General features: G+C 43.0%; 2 protein-coding genes across 4 annotated transcripts in view; one reads left to right on the top strand and one right to left on the bottom strand.

Annotated features, from left to right (window-relative positions):
• DNAJC19 (DnaJ heat shock protein family (Hsp40) member C19) overlaps window positions 1-11,941 on the bottom strand; it is a 30,957-nt gene extending 19,016 nt beyond the window's left edge. Inside the window, exons 1-2 of the mRNA XM_030189891.1 lie at window positions 11,856-11,941; window positions 1,970-2,021 (exon numbers count right to left, since the gene is read on the bottom strand). Coding sequence (XP_030045751.1) covers window positions 1,970-2,021; window positions 11,856-11,858 — 55 coding nt within the window. The 5' untranslated portion in view covers window positions 11,859-11,941. The remainder of the gene's footprint in view (window positions 1-1,969; window positions 2,022-11,855) is intronic.
• A 204-nt stretch (window positions 11,942-12,145) lies between these two features.
• On the top strand, window positions 12,146-26,554 carry NUDT9 (nudix hydrolase 9). 3 transcript variants are annotated; one of them, XM_030197081.1, is made up of 9 exons: window positions 12,148-12,226; window positions 13,121-13,324; window positions 15,607-15,783; window positions 16,044-16,139; window positions 17,915-18,001; window positions 19,683-19,794; window positions 24,015-24,161; window positions 24,378-24,462; window positions 25,160-26,554. In XM_030197081.1, the coding sequence occupies exons 2-9, from the start codon at window positions 13,188-13,190 to the stop codon at window positions 25,306-25,308; spliced, it is 990 nt and encodes a 329-aa protein (XP_030052941.1). In that variant the 5' UTR covers window positions 12,148-12,226; window positions 13,121-13,187; the 3' UTR covers window positions 25,309-26,554. The 3 variants fall into 3 exon arrangements, with proteins under 3 accessions (XP_030052949.1, XP_030052941.1, XP_030052933.1); XM_030197073.1 differs by having other exon boundaries at window positions 16,020-16,139; XM_030197089.1 differs by lacking the exon at window positions 13,121-13,324 and having other exon boundaries at window positions 12,146-12,226; window positions 16,020-16,139.
• Window positions 26,555-26,584: the final 30 nt, after the last annotated feature.

Genomic DNA, 26,584 nt, shown 5'->3' with positions numbered 1-26,584 from the left:
TAGAAATAGCAATCGGTGCTTTACTGGGACTTTGATGCATCTGCCCCTCAGAACAGAGGCAAATCTGGGTGGACTGAGCTAAGTACAAGAACTGAAAAGGAGGTTAAGGGAAAAGAAAAAAAGGAAAGGAAGAAAAACTACAGAGAAAGTGAGAAAAGAAAGAACCTGAGGGACTGGAGAGTGTGAAAGAATGATATCTATTCCAGTCTTACTCATCATCACCCACTTATACACCACCCACTTATACACAGAGACCCTCCCACCCCAGATACACTCTCCAATCATGCATCTCATTTATTCAATCAGACCTTACCCTCAAATTCTGCTCACATACACACACTTTTTTTTAACCTATTCTTCCTCCGCTCTCCCATTTCTATAGTGCTACTAGACCTACGCAGCGCTGTACACAATATATACAAATAATTTCTCTGTCCCTAGAGGGCTGACGATCTTAAGTTTTTATACCTGAGGCAATGGAGAGTTAAGCGACTTGCCCAAGATCACAAGGAGCTGCAGTGGGAATCAAACCCAGGTCACCAGGATCCAAGCCCACTGCACTAAGCATTAGGCTACTCCACATGCTGTAACTCACACTTCTCACCCATTCTACACGCATACCCCTCAATCGCATTCTACTCAGAAACCTCACTTGTACCCCTCAAAAGCACACCCACAGTCTTCCAACTAATTTAAACACACATATATGTACACCTCTCCAGCCAATAACACACTTATGAATCCCATTCACATGGAATAAATGGCACATTTGACAAACATTTTCCCATAATTTTATAACACAGTATTTCTGTACTCAATTTCTATAATTTTAGCCTTTAAGTTATTTAACCAGAACAGCAAACACTGCATTACCAGTACTCTTTTTCGCTATGCCTTCAGAAAATCCTTTAAAAAAATAGTTTAAAAAAAAATTTAAAGTTTACCATAAAGTAAAGGTCAAACTTACAAGACAGTACATATCCAATAAGAGCCCTGTGGCAGGCCAAGTGTTTTCTCATCTGTCTTCTGTCATTTGAAGGTGACGGTGTAGCAGAGCGTGCAATGGGACAAGGTGAAGGACAATGTACCGTGTTCTCACTACTGACAAACAAATTAATGCGTAACTGAAACTCATTGCCTCAGGCACAAACTTAAGGGTCCTTTTACTAAGCTGCGGTCAACAATAGCATATGCTTACTGCAACTTAAAAGGGCTTACCACGGGATGTGCTCAGTCGTCCTGCGCTTAGTTCCAAATGTGTGTGCGCTACCCACGTGATAAATTGTTTTTATTTTTTGGCCAAGGGGGGGGATGTCCGGGGGCAGAGAGTGGGAGTTTCTACGCTATATCCATTAGCATGTCTACACTGGCGCATGCTCATTAGCGCAGGATTACCATGTGAGCCCTTACCACCAACAAAATAAGTGGAAGTCAGAGGTGTAGCTAGGTAGGATGCAAGGGGAGTAGTCGCTCCCTCACACGGATTTTGAACGAAATGGTACCTATGCGGATCTGGCCCTTTGGCCTTGCACTAGCGCCTATTTTACAAAAGGTCTGCTCCCCCCGACATCAAAACCTGGTTACGCTTCTGGTGGAGGTAAAGGCTCACAAGCTAAGATTTGGTAATGGCTGTGTACTAATGGCACCATTAGCGTGTGGCCATTAATTCAGAAAATCAGTCATTTTCTGGGTGCGGTAAAAGTGGCCTTAGCACACAGGAAAGACCTGGATAATGGTGCGCTAAGGCCACTTTCTACCGCAGCTTTGTAAAGGACCCCTTAGACTGTAAGCCCTCCAGAGGCAGGAAAACATCTACTGTACTTGAATGTAACTCGCTTGGAGCTACTGAGGAGCTAAATCCAAATCACTTTGCATACAGCTTCACTGTAGAAAGTGTGATGTATTACTAACCTGTGTAGAAGTATTTTTATTATTAATAATAATTTTAAAATCCCTTCCTCAAACTAACCTGCAAATCCTGCAGCAGCAATAGCCAGCCCAACTGCTATCATAGTACCAGCCTACAGAAAAAAAAAAAAAAAGAGAATACAAGTAAAATGACATTGAATACAAGTTCATTACGTTCTGTGAAACCAGTGCACAAAAGTCCCAGTAAGCTGTTTACCTATTGCAGTTGAAGTCAGTATGTTAATAAAAGTGTGACCCTTTCACATTGGCTAAGTTTCCTTCTTAAATCACAAGACTAATGAATGGCATGAGAGCTTTCAAAACGAACAGCTTTAACCACCCTTGCTTAATTATCAGCCACACTGGGCTGCTTCTCCTCAGGAAAGAAAATGAAACAGGGTTATCAAGGGCACATGGAAAGCCCGAGCAGCAACCATATGGTGCTCTGTGTTAGAAACGGTTCAGAATTTATTCAATTGGCGTGCAGTCTTTCCAATATACATTAGCCCACAAGGGCGAACAGCTATGTATACTACTCCTATACTTTTACAGCTGCTGAACTGCCTCAACTTAAAGGTTTGATCAGTCTTGGGGGTTATAAAAGAAGATCTTGATTTGTGTGTTAACCTTGCGTGCTGAATAGTTAACACATCTGTAGTGACCCACTGGACGTATGTCATTCTTTCTGGGTACTGGCAAGGCAGATAGAACTAATAAATCTCTAAGATTCTTTTCCCTTTTGTGTGCTATCATTATCTCTTTGTTGGAAAGATAGGCAGGATTTTGTACAATATACCAAAGCTTTGAAAAGAAATCACAATTTCTTTGGACAAAGGATTGAACGTTAGAGGACAAACAAGCCTATCTTCTTTAGGTTTCTCAAACAGTGGATTAAGGGTGGTTTCTCTCCCTTCATAAACTCTGCTCGTCTATAGCCCTCATCAGCGCATTGATCTAGATAACCTCTCTCTTTGAGACTTTCCTTCACGTCTACTGATCGTTTTTGTATCAGCTATTAATGAACCTATCCCCATATGCGGACCAGCTTGCTATTTTGCACTGAAAATTGATCAAATCTGAGCTGAATTAAATTGCCCTAATTCTGCCTTGGATGATTATCTTAGCATACGTAATAAATCTACAAATAGGATATGGTCTTCCTTTTCACTACCATCATTAGATTCAATCAAATTCCCTTGCCCCAGTTAACTACTGAAATCAGCACGAGATTTATTCATTCATTCATTATCTTGTGTTAAATCACTCTTTTATGCTAGCTCAAGGTTTATTCCCTAAAGACAAAGACAGAATAATTCTTACTCCTATTCCAAGGAGTGAAGTTAACTATAGGCTGGTGGCCTCTATACCTTTGTTAGTAAAGGAGATGGAAGGATTGATATCATCTCAACTTATGGAATATCTTCATTCACATTCTATTCTGCATAGCTCTCAATCTGGATTCAGACCTGGATATAGTACAGAGACAGGTCTCTACCACCTTGATAGCCAATTTTTAGGAAAGAACTGAGTTTAGGTAGGAAAAAATTTAATTCTACAGTTTGATGTCTAGTGCTTTTGATACAGTTGACCACTGTATTTTACAAGTTTGATGGATCATTTTGGCCTCTGTGTAGTCCTGCAATGGTTCAATGGTTTTCTGAAATCTAGACAATATCAAATAAAGTAGACTGGTCTTATGTCTCCACCTTGGTCCTCTGTTTGTGGTGTTCCCCAGGGCTCCCCTCTTTCCCCCATTCTGTTCAATTTAATGATGGCTCCAATAGGTAGTTTACTGGAATCCAGAGGTTTTAATACCTTTATGTATACCGATGATGTAACCATTTACATCCCATTTATAGACAATATAGTTGAAATCTTGTCTAATACCAAATCCGGTTTGGATCTGATGGAATCCTCAGCTGCTGATTTCAAATTAAAACTAAACAAAGACAAAACCAAGTTCCTAATCCTGACTAATCCCTGTCACCCTATGGCTATTAGCTCAGACCGTCACAGACTCTACCATGAGCGACTGACCCAGGAGATAATGCAAATTTCCCTGGACTCACACTGTATTGCCAGAGCCACACACTGCTTTGACTGAAACTTGGTAATCAAACAGTCCAAGGTAATGGAGGCAACTGTGAAGGTCTTCTTTATCTGAAAAATATCTGGGACTCAGCTCAAGGTACACTGTACAGATCCATCACCCTGGGGGGGCTCAGGGCCTATTGAATGAACCATTCTCAAGGAGAGTGAGGAAGCAGGGATCTAGACACTGGGAGTGAAGACCTAGGCCCCCAATGCCCTAGGCCACAAAACTCCATTCTAAGGGACAAGAGGACTCCCCTACATTCCAAAAACTAGGAAAATCCAAAAGCTTCACATGATAACATTAGCATATGGCTTCACATCTGTCAAATTTTGGCTGCAGATGAACTGCCTTAAGCTGACTCAGTCCTAAACAACCAGACACCTGCACAGGCTACCCTCAGTTGGCAAGTGACTAGGCCAAAGGATTGCTGAGGGGACAGCGCCTGAATCTGGCCAGAAGAATCCAGGAACCCTACCTAAGAGATATGTGGCAGAACCCTTAGGGGAATAATCCATGTGCAACCATTCAGGAAGCTACCTGAGGACTACCATTCTGGATGGAGTCTTGAAATTCAAGGGACTGCGTAATCAAGAGACTCCAGCCTTTCTACCATGTAGGACCCTGATGACTGTGCTTCCCTCTAATTGTGGGTTTTATGCACAACCCTTCTAGTTGCCTCAGGAGGTTATTTTTCTCAACAGCAGGAAGGTATATAATCACTCAGCCTTGGAACCTTAAGACCACCATCAGTCAAGTCCACCTCAGGAGAGCCCTTCTTCCACTCTCACATTTTATCAAGCAGCCCTGAGAGGGGAAAGGTGGGGCCCAGAGCATGCTGGACTACAGAATATGGTGGGGGGAGGGGGGAAATCCTATCTCTCATGGCCCATCAAAGAATAACCTAAGATGAAGCCTTTAAAAAGTGAGTCACCAGCTTCCCCCCCCCCAAAAAAAAACTACCTCCCCACTAAGGTATTAATCCCTTCTGAGGAGGAAAGATGCATCTGGCTGCTGAACCAGCTATCCTGTCTTCCCCTTGCCCTATCAGTAGAATGCCTTCATACCGCAAAAGCACTGCTAAGCCTAACGTGTGTGTCTGTCAGCAAGCTGACCCACCCAAGCAAAAAGAGAGAAGGAAGGGCATGCTGACAGAATGTGGGTCAGACTATTAATGTAGAACTGGAACTAGACGAGTTTTGTCATGCCTGAGGGTGGAAATGCAGCTTTCATAAAGACCCAATTGACTATGAGAAGGAAGGATTAAAGATCTTCTATATTTGTACCTCAAAGCAGTCTAAACCAGCAGCTGTTTCTCTTTAAATTTGAAGGGTTTTTTTTTCTTTGATAACAACTTTCAGGCATGAGCTGATCTCAACTCTCAATCTACCTTTGGGTTGTTCCTTCTCTACTTCCAGTCACTGCTTTAACTGTTGAGCCTCTCACGCCGCTAGTTTTCCGGTGGGAGAACACGGCACTTGGTCAAAATGGCAAGCATTCCTACTGGTGAGAGTCAACAGAAGAGCGCTGCAGAAATGCAGCAACTGCTCCAACTTGCCCCAAGGAGGAGAGCTACCCAGTCACTTCAAAAACTGATTTTACCAGCTCCAGAGTGTTGGTGGAAAATGAGAGATCACTGCACCACTAATCCAGCAGATGCTCACTGCCCAGCAGCCCAAACACTTCCCCCAAACTGAAACACTCCAAGCTGATCATGCAGCCTTCAGCAGACTATGGGACCTCCATCCCCCATAGAGGCTTCCGACTAGAGAGATAGGGACAGATGGAGTCAGAGCAGGAAGGCTGACGAGGACCACTAAGGAGCCATGTTTTTCATTTCCTCAGAACTCTTCACCCTACACATTTGTCTTGGTTGATGGGCAAAGCTGGGTGTTGTTCTCAATTGGTGGTAGTGGTGGGGGGCTTCAAAGTCACAGCTGGCTAGACAATCCCTACTTTGCTGAGAGGTGCGTCATCACTAACCAGCCTAAAAGATGTCTATGTGGTATGGTTGAATGGCTAGCACACTGATCTCTGATGCTACAGAGTAGGGTTCAAGTCCTGCTGTAGCTTGGGCTTCATATATGAACTTTTTGTCCAACCATGCTCTTCTCTTCCTCAGAGCTCTCCAACCTAGCTCTGTCTCAGTTGATGGCTCAACCATGCTTTTCACTTCCTCAGAACTTTCCAACCTACATATTTGTCTTGGTTGATGGGAAGTTGGGTGTTGCCCTCAATTGGGGGTGGGACTTCCAGGTCACAGTTAGCCTAAAAGGTGTCTATATGGTGTGGTCGAATGGCTAGAACACCAATCTCTGATGCTACAAAGTGGGTGTCAATCCCATTACCACAGCTGGTCAGCATATACATCTGAATTAAGTCAGCTGGCTTCAGTCATGGAGAGAGAGATGTGGCTTTGGAGAACAGACCCATCCAGGGGCAGTCTGCCAGTGAGCTTGGCCCTGAAGGGACATGGGCCCCTCACCATCTACCAAAATGCAAGAAACCAGATGGAAGCTAGGGGAAAGTGCCCCCCCCCCCCCTCCTGCCATGACACCTCTGGTGATGCCCTATTGTCTTAATGGTAAGTCTTCTTAAGGAGTAATATGTGTTTGGGAAATCCCAGACTGTTTACTGTGCCTCCCGGGTGTGGGAGTGGTCCTGTGAGAGGACTCCAGTAGAGCTATCTGTGGTCGAGTGTGCCACACAGATGTTTTGTGTTTGGTTAAAAGATGTGAGGGTGAACGGGAGAGGGAGTTGCTGTTGTTTTGCTTGAGAACAGTGATGCACCCGAGCCGCTGCCCTTTTGTATCCTTTATTACGTGGTTACTGTGACGGTTCTCCCGGGAGGCTGTGGGCCCATAGCTACGCACCCTCTTCCAAGATTTCTTAAGTTACCCATTCCCAGAGGAAGATTGTTTGGCCAATCCAGGATTTCTCCCAACTTCATCCTGGTGTATTATAGGACCTGCAGCACTGATAGCAATGGATAGAATCATGGACTAGAAATACAAAACGGTTTTGGGATGTAAGTGGAACACCTGAACTGGTCAAAATTTCTCCCTCCTGGAATGGACAACTTGGCAGCTCTGTCTCCCCCCGTAATTAGAAGGCTGTTTCTAGAGTAGGAACTTCTGTGCCATAAAAGATGAGTACATGTGGTCAAGAGAGTAAAGTCCAGTAATTCCCCCCACTGCAGCTGAGACCGAGTCAGTAGTAAACCATTCAAAGAATACAGCAATTGGAAGGGGAACTGGCTCTGTGATGCGCCAGCCTATAGCTTTGAGGAAGCTTCCCCAATTCTAGGAACTTCCACCTGCTGTTCTGACAAGGTATGGTTTCCCAATGCAGAACAGGCTTACAGCATAGGTGTTCTGTTCCACAGGAACAGAGAGAAAGAGAAAATAGCCCCAAGATCATTACTTTGGCCACAACAATCAGCTGCACTACTGACAAAACCATCTAACACACGTCCCATCCAGGTAGATAACGTAGTGTTGAGGTCAGAGCACTTGGCTTGTCATCCAGGGGTTGGAGGTTTGAGTCCCACTAGAGATACCCTCTCTTGGTTGGAACAGTAACATGAGGGGCTTATTTTACTCAGAGCTGATTTTCAACTCTGATTGCAGGTTTAACAAGAGTAAGTGAAAACAGCACCAAGTTCATTACTTTCCCCACAACAATCAGCTGCAGTGCTGAACCAACCAACACATGTACCATCCTAGTACACAGGTAGTGTAGAGAGACCATTTGGCTTGCCATCCAGGGGTTGCAGGTTCAAGTCGCAGAGGTACCTTTTTAAAATTTTTACTTGCAGGATTTAAATTCAATATTGAGACTCTACTTTAAATCAACTAACCGCATGTTTGGAGAGCAAAACATTTGGCTTCATCCTGACGTAACTAAGACTACCCAGGAAAAGAGAAAAGTGTTTCTTTCTATGAGGCCTAAAATATTAGATTTAGGGGGTACCTTCCTCCTTGCATATCCCTGTAAATGTGTTATAAAGTTAAATCAAATAAAATATGTGTTTTTTTCTACCTGATCAGCTAAAGACTTTCCTGGACGCAAAACAGCATTAGAGCTTTTCAATATGTGAGAAACGGCGCCATATTTTCTTATTTGGTTATTGTTTGAAAATAATAATGTAATCTTCACTAATTCCTACCCCCCTTTTGCAGTATAGGGGTCTAATGAAGCCAATTTAGATTTGTTGGAAAGAATGAATTTCCTATAATTGTAATATTATACCTTTTGGCTGTATTTCACTTAACAGTTTTATGTCTAAGTTATATAAAATCAATAAAAATTATAAATCATAAAAAAAAATAAATTTTTTTTTTTACTTGGTGTGGGTTCCACTTGGCGAATGTTATGATGAAATGTTGTTTAATTACTGCAACCTTCTCCACAGGTGCTATAAGTAGTGTTGCAGCAGACACCATTTTGTCCTTAGGACGCCAGGGAGTGTTTTGCATGCTTGTCTTTCATTTTGCTGTTAGTTGGTGCTTTTGCTGTGTGCTGTGACCCAACACTATATCCATTTCACCTCCAGCTTCCTCCCTTCTCATCTACATCTGCTCCACTTCTGTCCATTCTTCTTTTCCTGCTATCTGCTCTCCCTATCCCCTCCCCCATCCTGTATACCATCCTTGTATGTAAGCTGGGGTGTTTGTGTGTGGGTGTATCAGTATTGGTGTGTGTAGTAGTCTTTGGCTTAGCGTTTGTATTCATGTGTGGGTAGGGGGTGTGCTGCAGCCACTTGTCTTGGGTATGTCCCTATCACTGTTGGTGTCTCATAATTTGTGCGTTTGCTTTTTTGAATGTATGTGGTAGTGACTGCAGCACACAGTGATGGCCCAGAGGGGACAGGCCCAGCAGGGGAAGGGGCAGGTAAACAGGCCTAGGACCAGGTTTCTGGATGTAACAGATGAGCAGTGTGTGGCTCAGTTTAGATTTAATAAGGAGACTATAGTGCAGTTGTATGAGGAGCACCAGCAGCACCTGGAACCAATGGCCAAGAGGGGGCGGGCCCTGCCGCTGCAAGTCACCACTGCCCTTGCATTTCTGGCTACTGGAACATTCAAGACCCCACTAGGAGCTGCAGCAGGGATCAGCCAGCCAACTGCCTCCCGAATCATTAGCCAGTTCCTAGAGATTTTTTTGAAAAGGGACATTGTGTATATCCATTTCCCCATGTGTGAAGCTGAACAGCAGGCAACAATGACAGCTTTTTATGACATTGCTCATTTCCCCTCTGTGTTTGGGGCCATTGATGGGACTCATGTGGCCCTCAGGTCACCTGCATGCAGTGAGGTTGAATTTCTCAATAGAAAGGCATACCACTCCATCAATGTACAGGCTATCTGCAACGCAGCACTTGAGATTACAGATGTCTGTGGAAACTGTCCAGGATCATGCCATGAGTCCTATGTGCTGGCATCCTCAGGCATCCATGAGGTCTTCCAGAGTGGGGAAATCAGAGGTGGATGAATGGCCACCACACAACTGAAGGTATGTGTACCTTACCTAACCTTATCTCTCCTCTTCTCAATACAGGTGACCATAGCTATCCCCTAAAGTCATGGCTTATGACCCCAATTGTCAACCCCCAGAGGCCAGAAGAGGTTCAATACAATAGGGCACAAAGTGCTACCAGGGCAGTCATTGAGTGTACATTTGGGCTTCTAAAAACTAGATTCCACTGTCTTGATTTGTCTGGCAGTCAGCTCTTATACAGTCCCACCAAGACTGTTCCAGAATTTAAAAAGGCATGGGATAAGCATGTGGGATCACTTAGGAACAGGAAGAATTAGGGGTTACAGAGGATGGGCAGACTGGATGGGTCATATGGCCTTTATCTGCCGTCATGCTTCTATGTTTTTATGCTGCATAATCTGGCAATTAGGAGGAGGACGTAGTCACCATTTTTCATCTGTATATAATAAAGATTTCCACCTTTTTCACCAAAAATGTCTAGATGAGGTTCTCTTATTTGTTGGCTTCTCAGGCAGTCCCAGTGGGGCGGCAGGTCCTCCAGGTGGGGTTCCTCCTCTTAACTTTCACTTTCCTCCTCTCTGGCTTGCTGCCTGGGTTGTGGCTCTGGCATCTGCCTTCTAAATACCAAATTATGCAGCATGTAGCAGGCTGTAACAATGTCACATACCTTGGTGGGACTGTATAACAGCTCAGCATCAAGCGGCTGAGGCAGCGGAATCTTGTTCTGAGAAGCCCAAATGGTAGCTCAATGACCACCCTGCTAGCACTTTGTACCCTATTGTACCGAACCTCCTCTGGCTTCTGGGACTTGATGATCAGTCATTAGAAGGGTGTAGGTGTTGTAGGATTATCCTTGCCAACTAGCCATTTGCCTATGATTTCCCCACTATGGAAGGCCTTGTGGATGCCCAAGCGTTAAAGCACATAGGAATCGTAGAAACATCCAGCACAGACATCTGTAATCTCAAGTGCTGTGTTGCAGATAACCTAAACATTGATGGAGTGCTATGCCTATGCAGTATTTGGCCTCACTGTCAGCCGGTGACCTGAGTGCACGAGTCCCTTCAATGGCCCCAAGCATAGAGGGGAAATAAGCAATGTCATAGACATCTGGACTGGAAGCAAGGGACCCTTTTACTAAGCCGCGCAAGCGCTAATGCATGCCCAACGAATGCCAATTCTGAGTTACCACCCGGCTACCGGCGTAGCCCTTGTGATAATTTCATTTTTGGCACGTGTCAGCTACGTGCGCCAAGTGGCATTTGACACGCGTTGGTCATTACTGCCTGGCTACCATGTGAGTCTTTACCACTAGGTCAACGGCTCATGGTAAGGTTTCAAGTGATTAACTTTGTTCTTCCTGAGGCTGCAGCCAGTTCCTTTCTGTTCCTCCCAGCCTCTATCTGTTGAAATTTAACAATGCAGAAAGTGCTTCTGAATCTAGTTATGTAAATGTAGCCTGGGATGCTAAACCTGGTTTCTCTACAGCAGATTCTGAATTATGACTAAGAAACTTTTTTTTTAAGTCTATTTCTTTCTCAAAGTTTCATAACTGTTGTGTAAATTGCCTCTTTGCTTAAACTTGATCACAGCCCCAACGTTTCTCATCATATACAATATAGTACACATAGGACATCAGGGTAGCACAAAGGTATAATTCGTATTATATTTGAGAAGCACAGCAAACAAACTGCAAAACTGGCAGTATTTGGGAGCCCATCCAGCAAAACAATTCCCCCCCCTGCTTACAAAGCTGCGTGGCAATGCTGACAGCCCATTCAAAATGAATGGGCTGGGCTGGCATTACAGCACCAGCTGCTGCTAGTGCTCCTTTGTAAATGGGGGGGGGGGGGGTTATTAATAACAATAAAATAGTGAAATGTAGTCATTACCCTTTTATACACCTACATTAAAATCCCATTAGGCACCTGACCAAATTTATGTATGTGCCACTCCACAAGGACATGTAAAGGAACCAAAACAAAGCTGCCTATTCAGGTCACAAAATCTGAATAGCGTCTGTGTGATGATTTGCAGAAGCTCAACATAAAATTGTTCTGACAATAAAGAACACAACCACCTTCACCCCCTCTATCACCCCCAATGATGCATAAAAGGTCAAGTTACGTCTCTAATTTATTTTAAAAAAAAAGCTGGTCAGGCTGAAATACAAGTTATAGGCTTCCTCCACTGCTAAAAAGAACAGGACTTTTTTTTTTCTAGGCACTGTATTTCCTAAGCACATGCTTTGAAATAAGGTGGAAGAAAGTGAAAATACTAATGCTCCCAAAATAAAACTCAACAGTTATAAAAAAAAAAAAACACATCTCCAAACAGTAATATTAATAGCACCTACCATTTCTACAAACACTGCAAACACATTGGGGAAACAACAACCAAGGAAGGAGCTCTTTATTTTCACATGCTCCTACTGAGCATGAGTGGAAGAGTTACTTACAACGAGCCCTTCCTGGAGGACACTGGGATTGCAGTCCATTGCCTTGCACTGTGCACAATGTACACTGATCTACAAACTACAAATCCCAGAATTCCGAGTAGTCTCTTTTGGAAGCCTGCCTAAGCACAGTATTGGTTGGTGTGGCAGATGATCCAACCTCCTTGGGCGTGACGCAGCAGAGCAGGAAGAAGAAAAGTTGTTATTAGAGGTGACTGACGGAGGGAGCATCGGAGAAGGAAACCTGCGGGATTGTTGGTGGGCAGCTTCAGGTATGAGTTTGAGAGGGAGATGCCGGATCGCGGACACATGCTAGACACGAGGAGAATGGAAGAGGTGGTGGGATCGTGGTGAGGGGAAACCGGTCCTGCAATGCGTTTGAGGAGGTGGTGCTCGGCGCGTGAAGGCTGAATTATTATATATTTATTGCATTTGTATCCCACATTTTCCCACCTATTTGCAGGCTCAATGTGGCTTACATAATTTTGTTAACAATGTCATTCCAAGATATCAGATACAGGTAGTATTGTGCAGAGATTAAGTAGGGAAGAGAGAAGAAGGAAGAGATTGATTAGGGTAGTTAATGAGATGGATTTTCATAACTGAGTGGGTTGTTGAGGTGAATTAGTGAGGTTATCGGTTATTGCTTTGTTGAAGAAGTATGTCTTCAGAGATTTGCGAAAGATAGTTGTTTCGTTGATTGTTTTCAGGTCTGTAGGTAATGCATTCCATAACTGCGTGCTCATGTAGGAGAAGGTAGTGACATGCATCAGCTTGTATTTTAGTCCTTTACAGCTGGGGAAGTGCAGGTTGAGAAATTTGTGGGATGATCTTGTGGCGTTTCTGGGAGGTAGGTCCACGAGGTTTAGCATGTAGGTTGGGGCGTCTGCGTGAATGATTTTGTGTACAATCGTGTGAATCTTGAACGCAATTCGTTCCTTAAGTGGGAGCCAGTGAAGTTTCTCTCTTAAGGGTTTTGCGCTTTCATATTTAGTTTTTCCAAATATGGGTGTGGCAGTGACTTGGTATTTCTGCCTGTGATGAGAGACGGTGGAAAGTGGCTCCCTGATGAGAGGTAGATAGGAAAGCTGTCTGTGGCAGTGAAGAGAGGAACAAAATACATTGAATCTCAGTAGTGTCTTCCTTACTTTGAATCTCTGTCTTAGGCCCAAGGCTCCCAGCAGCAATCCAGAGGGGCACCCCGACCGTTTAACTTTTGTCAGCATCCCAGTGATGTCACGACGTGGTCTGGTGTGTGCCATCACTGCAGTGTCTCTCACAGTGACCCTCTCCACTGTCATCGCCGCCCGATCCTCGACCTGTCGCCCCCACCAGCCTTTGTACACCATTTTCAGAGAGCAAACGTGCAGGTACAAATAACCTTTAAAATGCTGCTCCACCATAAAACGGCTACAACATGGGAAGAAGCAGTTTACAGTGCTCGCACGTAAACACTGCTTCACGACAGAATAGATATAAGGTGGGCAGCTGCAGTGCAGGCCTCCCTGCCACAGGCACAGTTCTCCAGCCCAGAATGTGGAACAAGTAGTTGGAGTCTCTCTTAAGAGGCAAAGTCTATCTAGACTTTTAACCTGTGTTCTTTGCACCAGTTTTCAAAAACAAAATACATATTTGCTTTCCCTTTGAAAATTGCAGCAGGTACAAAGTACACGTGGCCACTTGCACCTGCTTTGTGTGTAGGTAGAATTTAGCTTAAAAAGTGTGCTTTCAGCATACTTACAGTGGGGGAAATAAGTATTTGATCCCTTGCTGATTTTGTAAGTTTGCCCACTGACAAAGACATGAGCAGCCCATAATTGAAGGGTAGGTTATTGGTAACAGTGAGAGATAGCACATCACAAATTAAATCCGGAAAATCACATTGTGGAAAGTATATGAATTTATTTGCATTCTGCAGAGGGAAATAAGTATTTGATCCCCCACCAACCAGTAAGAGATCTGACCCCTACAGACCAGGTAGATGCTCCAAATCAACTCGTTACCTGCATGACAGACAGCTGTCGGCAATGGTCACCTGTATGAAAGACACCTGTCCACAGACTCAGTGAATCAGTCAGACTCTAACCTCTACAAAATGGCCAAGAGCAAGGAGCTGTCTAAGGATGTCAGGGACAAGATCATACACCTGCACAAGGCTGGAATGGGCTACAAAACCATCAGTAAGACGCTGGGCGAGAAGGAGACAACTGTTGGTGCCATAGTAAGAAAATGGAAGAAGTACAAAATGACTGTCAATCGACAAAGATCTGGGGCTCCACGCAAAATCTCACCTCGTGGGGTATCCTTGATCATGAGGAAGGTTAGAAATCAGCCTACAACTACAAGGGGGGAACTTGTCAATGATCTCAAGGCAGCTGGGACCACTGTCACCACGAAAACCATTGGTAACACATTACGACATAACGGATTGCAATCCTGCAGTGCCCGCAAGGTCCCCCTGCTCCGGAAGGCACATGTGACGGCCCGTCTGAAGTTTGCCAGTGAACACCTGGATGATGCCGAGAGTGATTGGGAGAAGGTGCTGTGGTCAGATGAGACAAAAATTGAGCTCTTTGGCATGAACTCAACTCGCCGTGTTTGGAGGAAGAGAAATGCTGCCTATGACCCAAAGAACACCGTCCCCACTGTCAAGCATGGAGGTGGAAATGTTATGTTTTGGGGGTGTTTCTCTGCTAAGGGCACAGGACTACTTCACCGCATCAATGGGAGAATGGATGGGGCCATGTACCGTACAATTCTGAGTGACAACCTCCTTCCCTCCGCCAGGGCCTTAAAAATGGGTCGTGGCTGGGTCTTCCAGCACGACAATGACCCAAAACATACAGCCAAGGCAACAAAGGAGTGGCTCAGGAAGAAGCACATTAGGGTCATGGAGTGGCCTAGCCAGTCACCAGACCTTAATCCCATTGAAAACTTATGGAGGGAGCTGAAGCTGCGAGTTGCCAAGCGACAGCCCAGAACTCTTAATGATTTAGAGATGATCTGCAAAGAGGAGTGGACCAAAATTCCTCCTGACATGTGTGCAAACCTCATCATCAACTACAGAAGACGTCTGACCGCTGTGCTTGCCAACAAGGGTTTTGCCACCAAGTATTAGGTCTTGTTTGCCAGAGGGATTAAATACTTATTTCCCTCTGCAGAATGCAAATAAATTCATATACTTTCCACAATGTGATTTTCCGGATTTAATTTGTGATGTGCTATCTCTCACTGTTACCAATAACCTACCCTTCAATTATGGGCTGCTCATGTCTTTGTCAGTGGGCAAACTTACAAAATCAGCAAGGGATCAAATACTTATTTCCCCCACTGTATGCTCTCCCAGCTTAAACATACTCAGGGGAACAGCCCTCAAGGTATCTAAAGACACACGTTTTGAGGACTTTTAGGCTGGAGCAATTTTCAGACAGCTGATTTATGCAGCTGAAACTTTTTTTTTTTTTTTTACACTCAGTAAAATAGCTTTTAAAATTACCCTGATGTATAGCGTTTAATGGAGGACAACATCTGCGTATTTGTAGTTTTAGCTATATTTACAATACTGGTGTGTTTTGAATTTATAAATAATGTTTTAAATGTTCTTTTAAATAACTGTTTCTGTCTATCTCTTTTCACCCTGCTACCCTGTCAGCATGTCAGGCCTTCATAACAAGGCACGGACCTCGCCGTATCCAGGATCCCAGATCATGCGTGCTGTGGTGCCAGATGACAAGGTCTGCTGGTCAGTTTCATGGCCGGAGTACAAGCCTGTGGAATACACTGTACCCGCAATTCTAGCACAACCAGTGTGGGCTGACCCTCCCATTGGGTGAGGAGGCTGGTCTTGGACTTCTTGCACTTTTACATTTGGTCTGTTAAAACAGTCTTCATGCAAATAGTTCCCCTTCAGCTGTATGCACAACGGCTGTGTGACAACCGTTTCTGGTTACTGTGTTTACAGATCTTGTTTTCTCTTAGCTCCTGCAGTAAGAGAGAGTTGTATGTTAAGCTCAGGATGTGTTCTTTCAGTTTGGGCTTCAAGGTTACATTTTCCCTTCATTCCAGTTTCTTTGGTTCCTCTTCCCCCAGAGAAATGAATTTTTCTCCTAAGTTTAACGAACTGGATGGGAAGGTGCAGAGGAAGAGCTTGAATGGACCCTATCTGCTAGAGAATGGGCAGCCCAGGTAGGTGAAGTTATCCCCAAACCTCTGGTGCTGCTCTCTTCCCTTGATCCTCTATAGTCTCTGTCCCTGGTGCTTCCCACCCTTCCTCTTTGATCCCCTGCTGTGGCTGTCCCTGTTACTGCCTCTGGTGCTTGGTGTTGTCTCCCAGTGATCACTAATGCTGGTACCTCACACTCTCGTCCTTCTGCCTTGTAATCATTGTCTCTCCTCACTTTCCTAAAGTTCATGTCTCTGAGAGTTCCCTCTAGTAATCTGTTTCTGATGTCTCCATTATTTCCTCCTGTAGTCCAATGAGCACTTCCTAAAGGAAGTCTCAAGTAATTGGATAAAGGAGTCTTGCCTAGAGAGCTGAGCTGAGGCATCCACCTGTCCGGCTGACAGTCCCAACACCTAAATACAGTCAGTAAACTAACTGTTCTCCAGATCTAAGCCATGCAGGAAATAGAATAATCAAGGCTCAGAGCTTGGAGGGTTCCCCCCCCCCCCCCCACTGTCCATTCACAGGGTGAGAAAAAATAAGTCAATCTATATGAATATTCTGTGACATATTTATTAAAGCATTCAGTAAACCTTTTTACCCATTGGAATTATTCTTCTTATAAAACATCACACAATCCCCTGCAGATATAAATCTTTCAGGTATGCAAATTCGTTTTCAGTGGCTGCTAATACTGCTCCTCTCTTGAGAAAGGCTCAAAGAAAAACCTTCGATTGCTGCATCACTTCTTTCATAATCCCACCTGCTGCTGCTTCCTATCAAGTTTAAAACATGCAATATTCCCTCTTCAGCATCCAAACTTGTATCTTTAATTAAGCTGCTTTACTTTCACACAGCCATTCCAAACAGTATGTTTTGCTATAGCCCTTTTGATCCCTTACACACACCCACTTTCTACTACTACTACTACTTATCACTTCTATAGCGCTACAAGGCATATGCAGCGCTGTACACCATACATAAAAAGACAGTCCCTGCTCAAAGAGCTGATACTCTAAATAGGACAGACAAACAGACAGGGGAATTAAAGAGATGGGGATAAAAGGGTACAGGGCAAGTGAGTAGTGGTTAGGAGTCAAAAGCAGTGTTAAAGAGGTGGGCTTTTAGCCTGGATTTGAAAATGGCCAAAGACGGGGCTAGACGTACAAACTCGGGAAGTCTATTCCAGGCGTGAGGTGCAGCGAGATAAAAGGAACGGAGTCTGGAATTAGCAGTAGAGGAGAAGGGGACAGACAAGAGAGATTTATTCACAGAACGGAGTACCCGAGGGGGGGGAACGTAGGGAGAGACAAGAGTGGAGAGGTACTGGGGAGCGGTAGAGTGAATGCACTTATAGGTCAGTAAGAGAAGTTTGAGTTGAATGCGGAAACGGATAGGGAGCCAGTGAAGTGACTTGAGGAGAGGGCTAATGTGAGCATAGCAACTCTGGCGGAAAATGAGTCGCGCAGCAGAGTTTTGGACTGATTGAGACTCCCTCTCCCTTCCCTTCCAATAAGGAGGTACCTCCCCAGTTTTTCCTCAGCTCCTCTACTGCCTGAGCCAGTGATTCCATTGCCTTCTGGTACATGTAGTTTCTGCATTTCCCTGCTACATTGACAAGCACGGCCACTTAAGTTGTTCCACGTCACGATCTCTGGTTCCTCCCTCTATCTTTCTCCTTCATCTCCTATGGCTACCGTCTCTAATACCATCCCTCCTCTCCCTCATGCTGTGTAGGGTCAGTGTTTTTGTTGTCTCTGAACTTTCCTTGATTTCTTTGTGGTGTCCTTCGTTTCAGGAATCCCACGGGCCGCACTGGAATCGCTGGTCGGGGCCTGCTGGGACGTTGGGGCCCAAATCATGCTGCTGATCCCATTATAACCAGGTGAGCCAGTGCAAGATGCTGGGGTGTTAGGAGCAAACCGTGGCAGGGAAATAATTAATTGCAGAAAGGTCTCTTCATGTCTGTGAAGAGGGTAAGGGGATCACTCTGTATTCTAATAGTTCAGACCAGGGTTGAAATTATAAATTCCAAGTTATTCATTATGGACTGAACTCTATAAAAGTTGCCAAAAAATCGGTGTGGAAAAAAATAGCTGCTAAGCGGATTTCTGTAAAGGAACTCTTCCAAATCCATTGTGATATGTTACTGATTATTTCGTAAGTTGCTGAAGGTATTTCTATTTGATCAGTCCCTCACCTGCAGTAGTGCTTGTTAGTTCCTATGCATATTAGATATCTTTTTTTGCTTATTATACAGAGGTGTTATATATATATATATATATATATATATATATTTTATTGTTCATTTCTTGTGTATGCTCACATTAAATGCATTGAACTGTAATAATTGTTTCCTATTAACCACATTGAGCCCGAACTTGTTTGGGATAATGTGAGATATAAATGTCTCAATAAATAAATAACATTTCGATATTATTTATGGAATACGCCTAGCCAGTTTATGTGCCATTTATAGAAACTGCCTAAACATCCACGACATTTATAGAACCTGCTTATATACGTATGTGGATCAGAGGTTTGATCCAGGAGGAATGAGTGAGAATCCATCAGCAAAGGTAGGGAAGGAAGCCACAGAATTTGGAAAGCAAGAGAAAAAAAGTAAAGTGTTAGATCAGCAAACGAGGAAAAACTAGTGGTAAATACACAAATGCAGTGGGATATACAATGTGTGTTAATCAAAACCAGACACACAAATGGTTAAGGAGAGGTGAACTTAAATCTGTGAATGAGAGATTGATAGTTGCAGCATAGATACAACTGGGGAAAGGGACATGCGTAGATTTTATTAGGAAAAGCTGGAAAGTTACTCATCCCATAACTAGCTGCGGAGTTCTGATGGGGAAACAATTTCTATACAGGAAAGTGGCATATCTCATGTATTGAAACCTTTGCAAACATTACAGTATTGCTGTTCTGGGAAAGCACTGGGATCATGACCCTAAGAGAATTATGGATAATGAAGAGATTACGATCACCTGGGACATCAGTGTTCTAATCGATAAAAAGCTAGATGCAAGGAAACCAGATTTAGTGGTAAAGGAGAAAAATAAGAGAACAGCATTGATAATGGAGGTGGTTGCAAGGGGTTACTGTGTGAATTGTGTGGAGAGACAAGATCTTCAAGTACCAAGAAATGTAGTTGGAGGCTAAGAAAATACGACAAAAAGATACAGAAGTATTATTGTATTGGGCACCATATGACTGATTAAAAGCAATTCTCAAGCACACCTATACATATTATATCCTATCAACTGCAGAAGAAAGCTCTCTTTGGCGTGATGCAAATACTACATTGAGCTCTAGCTTTAATTTGAGAGACTGAAATCATACTCCACATACCCTGGGTTAGGAATGAGGTTCATTACGGTCATGTGCAAAGCTAATCCATTTGGAGACACTGCACCCAAGAGGAAAACGATAAAGTCCTGTGCGTGTGGCGAAGCAAAACAAGATATAGGGGATGAGATGGGAAGAGTGAGAGAGGGAGGAAATCTTTCCTCTAAATTCAAGGCCTGTTATCGTCTCTGTTTGATTCTTTGCAGGTGGAAAAGGGATGGCAATGGGACTAAACAGAGCCACTCAGTTTCAGGCAAACACATTTTACAGTTTGTAGCCATCAAGAGGAGAGACTGTGGGGAATGGGCCATACCTGGGGTAAGCACAGTCCGCATCATCTTCATGCCATGAAAAGCTCTGATAACTGAGAGGGAAATGGGGGATGAGCTTTTCCTGGGTTAAGCACAAGTGGAGGGCAATCTTATGATGACATTTTTCCTCTGAAACCCACTTCCCCTCTTCTTTGTTTTTTTTTGGTTACGCTGTCATTTCCCCCGGCCTCTCAGCCTGTAGCCTTTGGTTCATCTTTGCCTCTTCTCTCTCCTCTACATGCATTCATAATTGCCAAAATGTGTTGGTTCTTAATCTGCGCTATAGATTAATGAAATGGGGCATTCTGTGGTCCTATAATGATTCTACAATATCAAAAACAATAGTGACCAAATAAACATAATTTTTTGCAAAAAATCATTTACTAGCAATACATTTAAGGACTCATTTTCAAAGCACGTAGACTTACAAAATTCCATAGTAACCTTTGTAAGTTTAAGTGTTTGAAAATACACCTCCATCGCATGAATCTTTACATTTTGCACTTATTCTTTTTTTTTTTTTTTTTTTTTTTTAATGAACTAATAATCAAAACTTCCAAAGCACAAAATCTTGTTCGAAACAGTATCTTCGAAAAAAAATAGAAAATGACCTTATCTCCTATTTGGATTTTGGAGCCGAAATTAGATGTCATAACAAAAATGCCTCTTTTTATAAACTTCAGAACAAGAAACAAAATATTTAAAAAAAAATACATTTGGGAATGATGCGTAGATGTGTAAATGATTTGCCACTGTTTCTTATACTGTATGTGTCTAAACAGTGCTTTAATAATGCACTCAACCTTCAGCATTTTCATTGGAAATACACTTATTAGCTTTCTGATTATTTGTTTACAGAATGGATGACTAATCATTGATTTCTGCAATAAATGTTTTTGATTAATAGTTTGATCATTACTCTTTTGATAATTATTTCTCTAAATCATCACTGAAATTTGGCCTTCTCTTTCTAAATAAACTACCATACCAAAGCCCTTATTAATTTTCTCATCACCTTCTGCTTAGGCTACTGCAACTTGCTTTTCCCAGGTCTCTCCTTCAATCCATTCACAGTTCAACAGCGTGACTTACCTTCCAACAGTGTAACCCCCTATGTAACTTCTCTTTATCAAGTCATTACATTGGCTCCCACATACAGTTCAAGCTTCTCTTATTCACTTGAAAATACATTCACTCTGCAGCTCCCCATTATCTTGCTTCTAATCTTCTCGCACCCTATCTAATGTGGTCATTGAGCAAGTTTCTCTTGTCTGCAAAGCTGGGAACTGGATTTGATTCCCGCTTATGACCCTGGGCAAGTCACTTAACCTTCCAGTGCCCTAGGTGCTAATACATAGATTATGAACCCAGTAGTGAAAGTACCTGCATATAATTATATATATATATATATATGTGCGTGTGTGTGTATATATATATAATCTTTTCACTCAACAAATAGTTAAGCTCTGCAACTCTTGGCCGGAGAATGTGGTAACAGCGGTTAGCATATCTGAGTTTTAAAAAAGATTTAGACGGGTTCCTGGAGGAAAATTCCATAGTCTGCTATTGAGACAGACATGGGGAAACAACTGCTTGCCCCGGGACTGGTAGCATGGAATGTTGCTGCTAATTGGGTTTCTGCCAGGTACTTGTGACCTGGTTTGGCCACTGTTTGGAAACAAGATACTGGGCTAGATGGACCATTGGTCTGACCCAGTATGGCTACTCTTATGTTCTTGTGTGTTTGTGGATGTATAGAGAGATGTATGTAAATCCACTGTATTGATACATAGAAGAGACAGTCCCTGCTCTGTAACACATACAGTATACTCCAATGGGTGGGCATTTGAGGATATATGGACAATGAGTAGCAAACATGGCCTCTGAAGTGGAATCAGGATGGTAGGCCAGTATTCTCTTTTGCTCTTTCACTTTCACCCATTGACAGATGACTGGTCACAGTGGAAATGTAATAGGAATTTCTATTAGGGGGAAAATAGATCTGTAGTTAGGCAAGGCAGTACCTGTTACCCCTATTACTATTACTGTAGATAAACACAACCACAAGATGAATACATACAGTAAGCACCTTTGTCCCATGGAGCCTACTATGTTTTTATTTCTAAAACGTATATACTGCCAGTTCCTTTTACCTGCAAGGCAGTTCTAAAACATAAAGCATACAAAGGCTTTCTCAGAGTGCCAGACTTTACAAAATTCGGCCTCAGTTCTATAAATGGCACCCAAATTTGGGTTCCGAAAAAAGCACGCTAAGCGTTATTCTATAAATGGCGCATAAAGTCGGACGCTGTTTATAGAATAGTGCTTAACGTCAGGATCCGCGCTCAATTTTGGGGATGAGAATTTGTATCAACTGAACCCTGGTATAAATCCCCACACCTAGATTAGGCATGGATCCCCCAAATTCTATAACACTAGAAATGCCCCTGACACGCCCATGCCCCTTTTTCGAATCCACATAGAAATATTTACGTGAAATTTGTTTGGGAGTGATGGGGAGGGCAGGTTTGCATTTGAAAGCAGTTGTCAGGTGGGTTTTTAGAAATTGTTTGAAGGTAGTTATGAAGGAAATCAGAAACGTTAATTCAGGAAGATTGTTCCAGACCCTGAGTGAAACCAGGTGTAAGACAATAAGTTGGGATTTCACACCAATCTCTCTCTATCTCTATCTCTCTGTCTGTCTGATCCCACCTTTGGAGGCAAAACACTTGGACGTGTTTCAGCCATAATGAAACAAAAGTGTGCAGGACTAAAGCTGACATTTTGAGCTACACCTGTGAATAAGGCACAAAAGGGTGCCCTGGGAATTGGGGGTGACCCCTCCCACCCCCCACAAATGTGAATACAAATATAATTTAGTAGCCTTTATGTCAATCATACAAACCAGGGTATAATATCCTGGAAATACTGTCAGTGAAGGAATTGACCCAGTAGTACACCCAATCAGCGATATGCCTTTATAATTAAATATAAGGAGAGACCTCAGAGTATAAACTCACCCAGGTGAGACAACACAAAGTGTTTAATGTCTCTAAGGGTGGACAAGCATCTCAAAATTACATATAAAAATACAAATAAATTAAGGAGCAGATCAGTGATTGAGATGCTTGTCCACCCTTAGAGACATTAAACACTTTGTGTTGTCTCACCTGGGTGAGTTTATACTCTGAGGTCTCTCCTTATATTTAATTATAAAGGCATATCGCTGATTGGGTGTACTACTGGGTCAATTCCTTCATTGACAGTATTTCCAGGATATTATACCCTGGTTTGTATGATTGACGTTTTGGATTTTTTACCAGAGGTAATTTGGGGATATTTTAAGTTTTTTAGTAGCCTTTATGACAGCATTCAGGTCCCTGGAGTAGTGTAGTGGTCAAAGCAGTGCAGGGCACCATGGAGTGGGAGACTCTGGTCCCTATCTCCCTCTACCTGTCACATTTGTGGGGGGAAACTGTGAACTCCCCAGAAACCCATTGTAACATAGTAACATAACCACATAGGTGCCCCCTTCACTCATAAGGGCTATTGTAGTGGTGTACAGTTGTGGGTTTGGGGGGGGGTTCAGGAGACAAGGGAGTAACGGTGAGAGGTGTACCTGGGAGCATGTTTCTGAAGGCCACTGCAATGCCCCCTAGGGTGCCCTATTTATCTCCTGGGAGGCTACTAAAAATTCTGGCCCCTCCTACATCCCAATGGCTTTGATTTTATATGTTTTTCACTTGGACAGGGGTTTTTTTGAAAATGGACCAAAAAAACGAAACGTCCAAAGCACAAAACCTTGTTAGAAACAGTATTTTCAAAAAGAAAAGACATTTTTCTTTTTGAAAATGAACTTCTTTCTTATTCAGATTTTGGACGTTTTTTGTAAAATGTCTAAAGTCAGACTTAGAAGTCATATCGAAAATGCCCCTCCATATGGAACCATAGAGGCTGTGATCTACACGCAGATAATCCACAGGACAGCAGTGCAGACCAGAGTGAAAGTAGAAATCTATTAAAGAGTGGATTTCTACTTTCACTTTGGTCTGCATTGTTCTCCTGTGGTGTTTTCCTTGAGTTACTTGTAAGCTCTACAGAGAAGGAACTGTTTCATTGGTGTATGTGGACAGTGCTGACTGCATCTTGTAATATGTGAAGTGTTTGTACAACTGTAATGGAGCTTTTTTCATGTCTGCACCCTTCTTCATGCTGTGTTTGGTTCAGGGGATGGTGGACCCTGGCGAAAAGATCAGCATCACTCTGAAGCGGGAATTTGGAGAGGAGGCACTGAACTCGCTGCAGAAATCCAGAGCAGAAAGACAAAAGCTGGAGGAGCAGCTTCAGCAGCTCTTCAGCCAGGATCACTTTGTGGTAAGCAGTTCTTTCCCCTCCATAACCTTCAGGGCCCTCTCCTCTTTCACCCTTTCTCAGACATTGCAAAGACCAATTTACCCTTGTACTTTAGATCTGCGAATGTTTCTCATCCCTCACACTTCTCACTGATCCAGTTTCCGATGATTGTACTGTGTGTGGGTTTCACATCCCTCGCATGTGTGACTGACTCCGTGTTCCCGTTCTTCCTGGCAGGCCTATAGGGGCTATGTAGACGACCCCAGGAACACCGACAATGCTTGGATGGAAACGGAAGCTGTGAATTACCATGATGATTCGGGTGGGTGTGCGTATTAGCCTTCTGCCACTAGTGTTCCATCTTGGCTGCAGTCCATCACTGAATTATTTATAGCCCATCTGAACCAAAGCAGATAACAATTAAAACATACATTGTCAAATAATAAAATTACAATTAAAACAAATAACAAATAACATTTGCAGGCAGATGCCAACATGTGGACAACAAACCCCTCCCTGTCAAAAATTATATTTCTTATTTTGTAAATGATTAGCATTGTAGACTGCCATGAATGTAATTCCAAATGGCAGTATATCAAATCTAAATAAACCAAAAAAAAAAAGTACCCTCTATTAACTGATGATAAATTTCACTTCCAATCTGTCATAGTAATGCTTGAATGTTTTCACTTATATACACTGTCATCTAGCACATTTGCTTATTTCCGATCTGACGAAGAAGGGCAACCTTCGAAAGCTAATCAAGAAATGTATTAAGTTATGTCCAATAAAAAAAGGTATCATCTTATTTTCTTTTCCATGTTTTATTTGGTTTGATTTCTATTGATAACTTCCAATCTGCGAAAACCTCTACTTAATTTCAGCTATCATCTAGAAGGTTGTTTAAATATTAGCCCAAATGCCAATGTAAATAAATAACTCTTTAATGATAAAACAAAATGTTATTAAATGATGTCAGAAACCATATTTAAGGGAACCTCTGCTTCATTGTTTTACAGGGAAGGTGATGGATGAAATGCCCCTGGAGGCAGGGGATGATGCAGGCAAAGTGAAATGGGTAGATATCAAGAAACAGTTGCAGCTGTATGCAAGCCATGCTCACTTCCTCCAGCTAGTGGCAGAACACCGAGGAGCACACTGGTGCTAGAACCAGGGATACATCCTCTTCCCAGCCACCACCACCACTGGAACACATACATCTAATGCCAAGTTCCCTACACCACCAACCATGTCCCTGTTGTATTTTCCTGTAGCTCTTAAGTTTTCTTGTAGGCTAGGAGGTGCCTCAACCTTGTGCTTTTACAAACTGCTTTACTGGCACAAGAATTGTTACCCTGAAACCATTTCTTATTTCTGCAGGTTTGGAATGTAATACTCTGTATGTAGATTAGGCCTGAGTGTCATTTGGGGTCAGAGCTTTTATTATAATACTCCTACATACCAAGCTATTCTTTAATCTAACTCTTCTGTAGCCCTTGTTTAGAGCACAGCCTGCTAGACCAACATATCCCAGACTCCCTGCTTTTATGTCTTAGGTTTTCTGACTTTTTAAAATGCCTTTTTCTTTACTGGCATCAAGTGGGGAATTAATTAATTGGCCAGCTTATGCTGAAGACAGGATCTACAACATCAGGGCTGTCGCACAAGAGGAGCATGGGATAAAGTTATGGTACTCTATATCATGCCCAAAGAGTACGTTCTCCCTGGGGTCTGTACTCTGCCCCACAATACTGAAATCTGTTAAGTCATCTGGGAAACAGCTGAGACCCCCCCGGTAACTGCAGGCACTTGTCTGGGCACCTTGTTGGGATCCGGTGATGTCAGAAGCCCTGCTTCGCTCCGTCTGTTTACAGGCAGCCCTTCCTGCGCTACGCGTCCCTTTGGTCACACCACTGTGGAGCATGGGATTCTGCTGCACTCCGATGGGGAACCAGAAAGGAGGTGGAAAGAAGATTTTTTTTTCCATTGCCAGTAGTGGTTAAAGGCCCAATGGATCTACATTTACGACAGCGTTAAATAATATCATTCATTCCCACTACTGTGAGTATTCTTTCTCCTTTCGACACTTCTCTTTCCTCTGGGAGTCCTACCCCATTCCCCACAACCAACGTTATTTTCAGAAGCTAACAGTGCTCCGGTGAAGGAGAAAACTGCAGTTGTTCTATTGCTGCTGTGGTTGATGTATCTGGAAACCTCCAGAGGAGCGCTGGTTCCACTTTGGTTAAAATGCCAACTCCTGTGACATTTTCTTATCAATCTCGGACTGATTCTTCTAACCAAGATATTTCTTTGAAAGATGTTTTTGAGTCTGTTACTAGATTGGACAAGAATTTGGCATGATAATTTGACTATGTTTTAGTAAATTTTCTCAAGAGCCTGCTGATAAATTTAAAGAACATGAAGAAAAGTTTAATACTTAAAAA

The sequence above is a fragment of the Microcaecilia unicolor genome, chromosome 1 (assembly GCF_901765095.1).
Source record: "Microcaecilia unicolor chromosome 1, aMicUni1.1, whole genome shotgun sequence".
In the NCBI taxonomy this organism is placed as follows: domain Eukaryota; kingdom Metazoa; phylum Chordata; class Amphibia; order Gymnophiona; family Siphonopidae; genus Microcaecilia; species Microcaecilia unicolor.
This window is presented reverse-complemented; position numbering and strand designations above follow the sequence as displayed.

What these genes read in the sequence shown, in the direction of transcription:
- NUDT9 (XM_030197073.1), top strand. Translation starts at nt 13,188, where the DNA reads ATGTCACGACGTGGTCTGGTGTGTGCCATCACTGCAGTGTCTCTCACA. An exon ending in GCTGATCCCATTATAACCAG is followed by an intron (nt 18,002 to 19,682) that starts GTGAGCCAGTGC and finishes GATTCTTTGCAG; the next exon opens with GTGGAAAAGGGATGGCAATG. An exon ending in TCAGCCAGGATCACTTTGTG is followed by an intron (nt 24,162 to 24,377) that starts GTAAGCAGTTCT and finishes TCTTCCTGGCAG; the next exon opens with GCCTATAGGGGCTATGTAGA.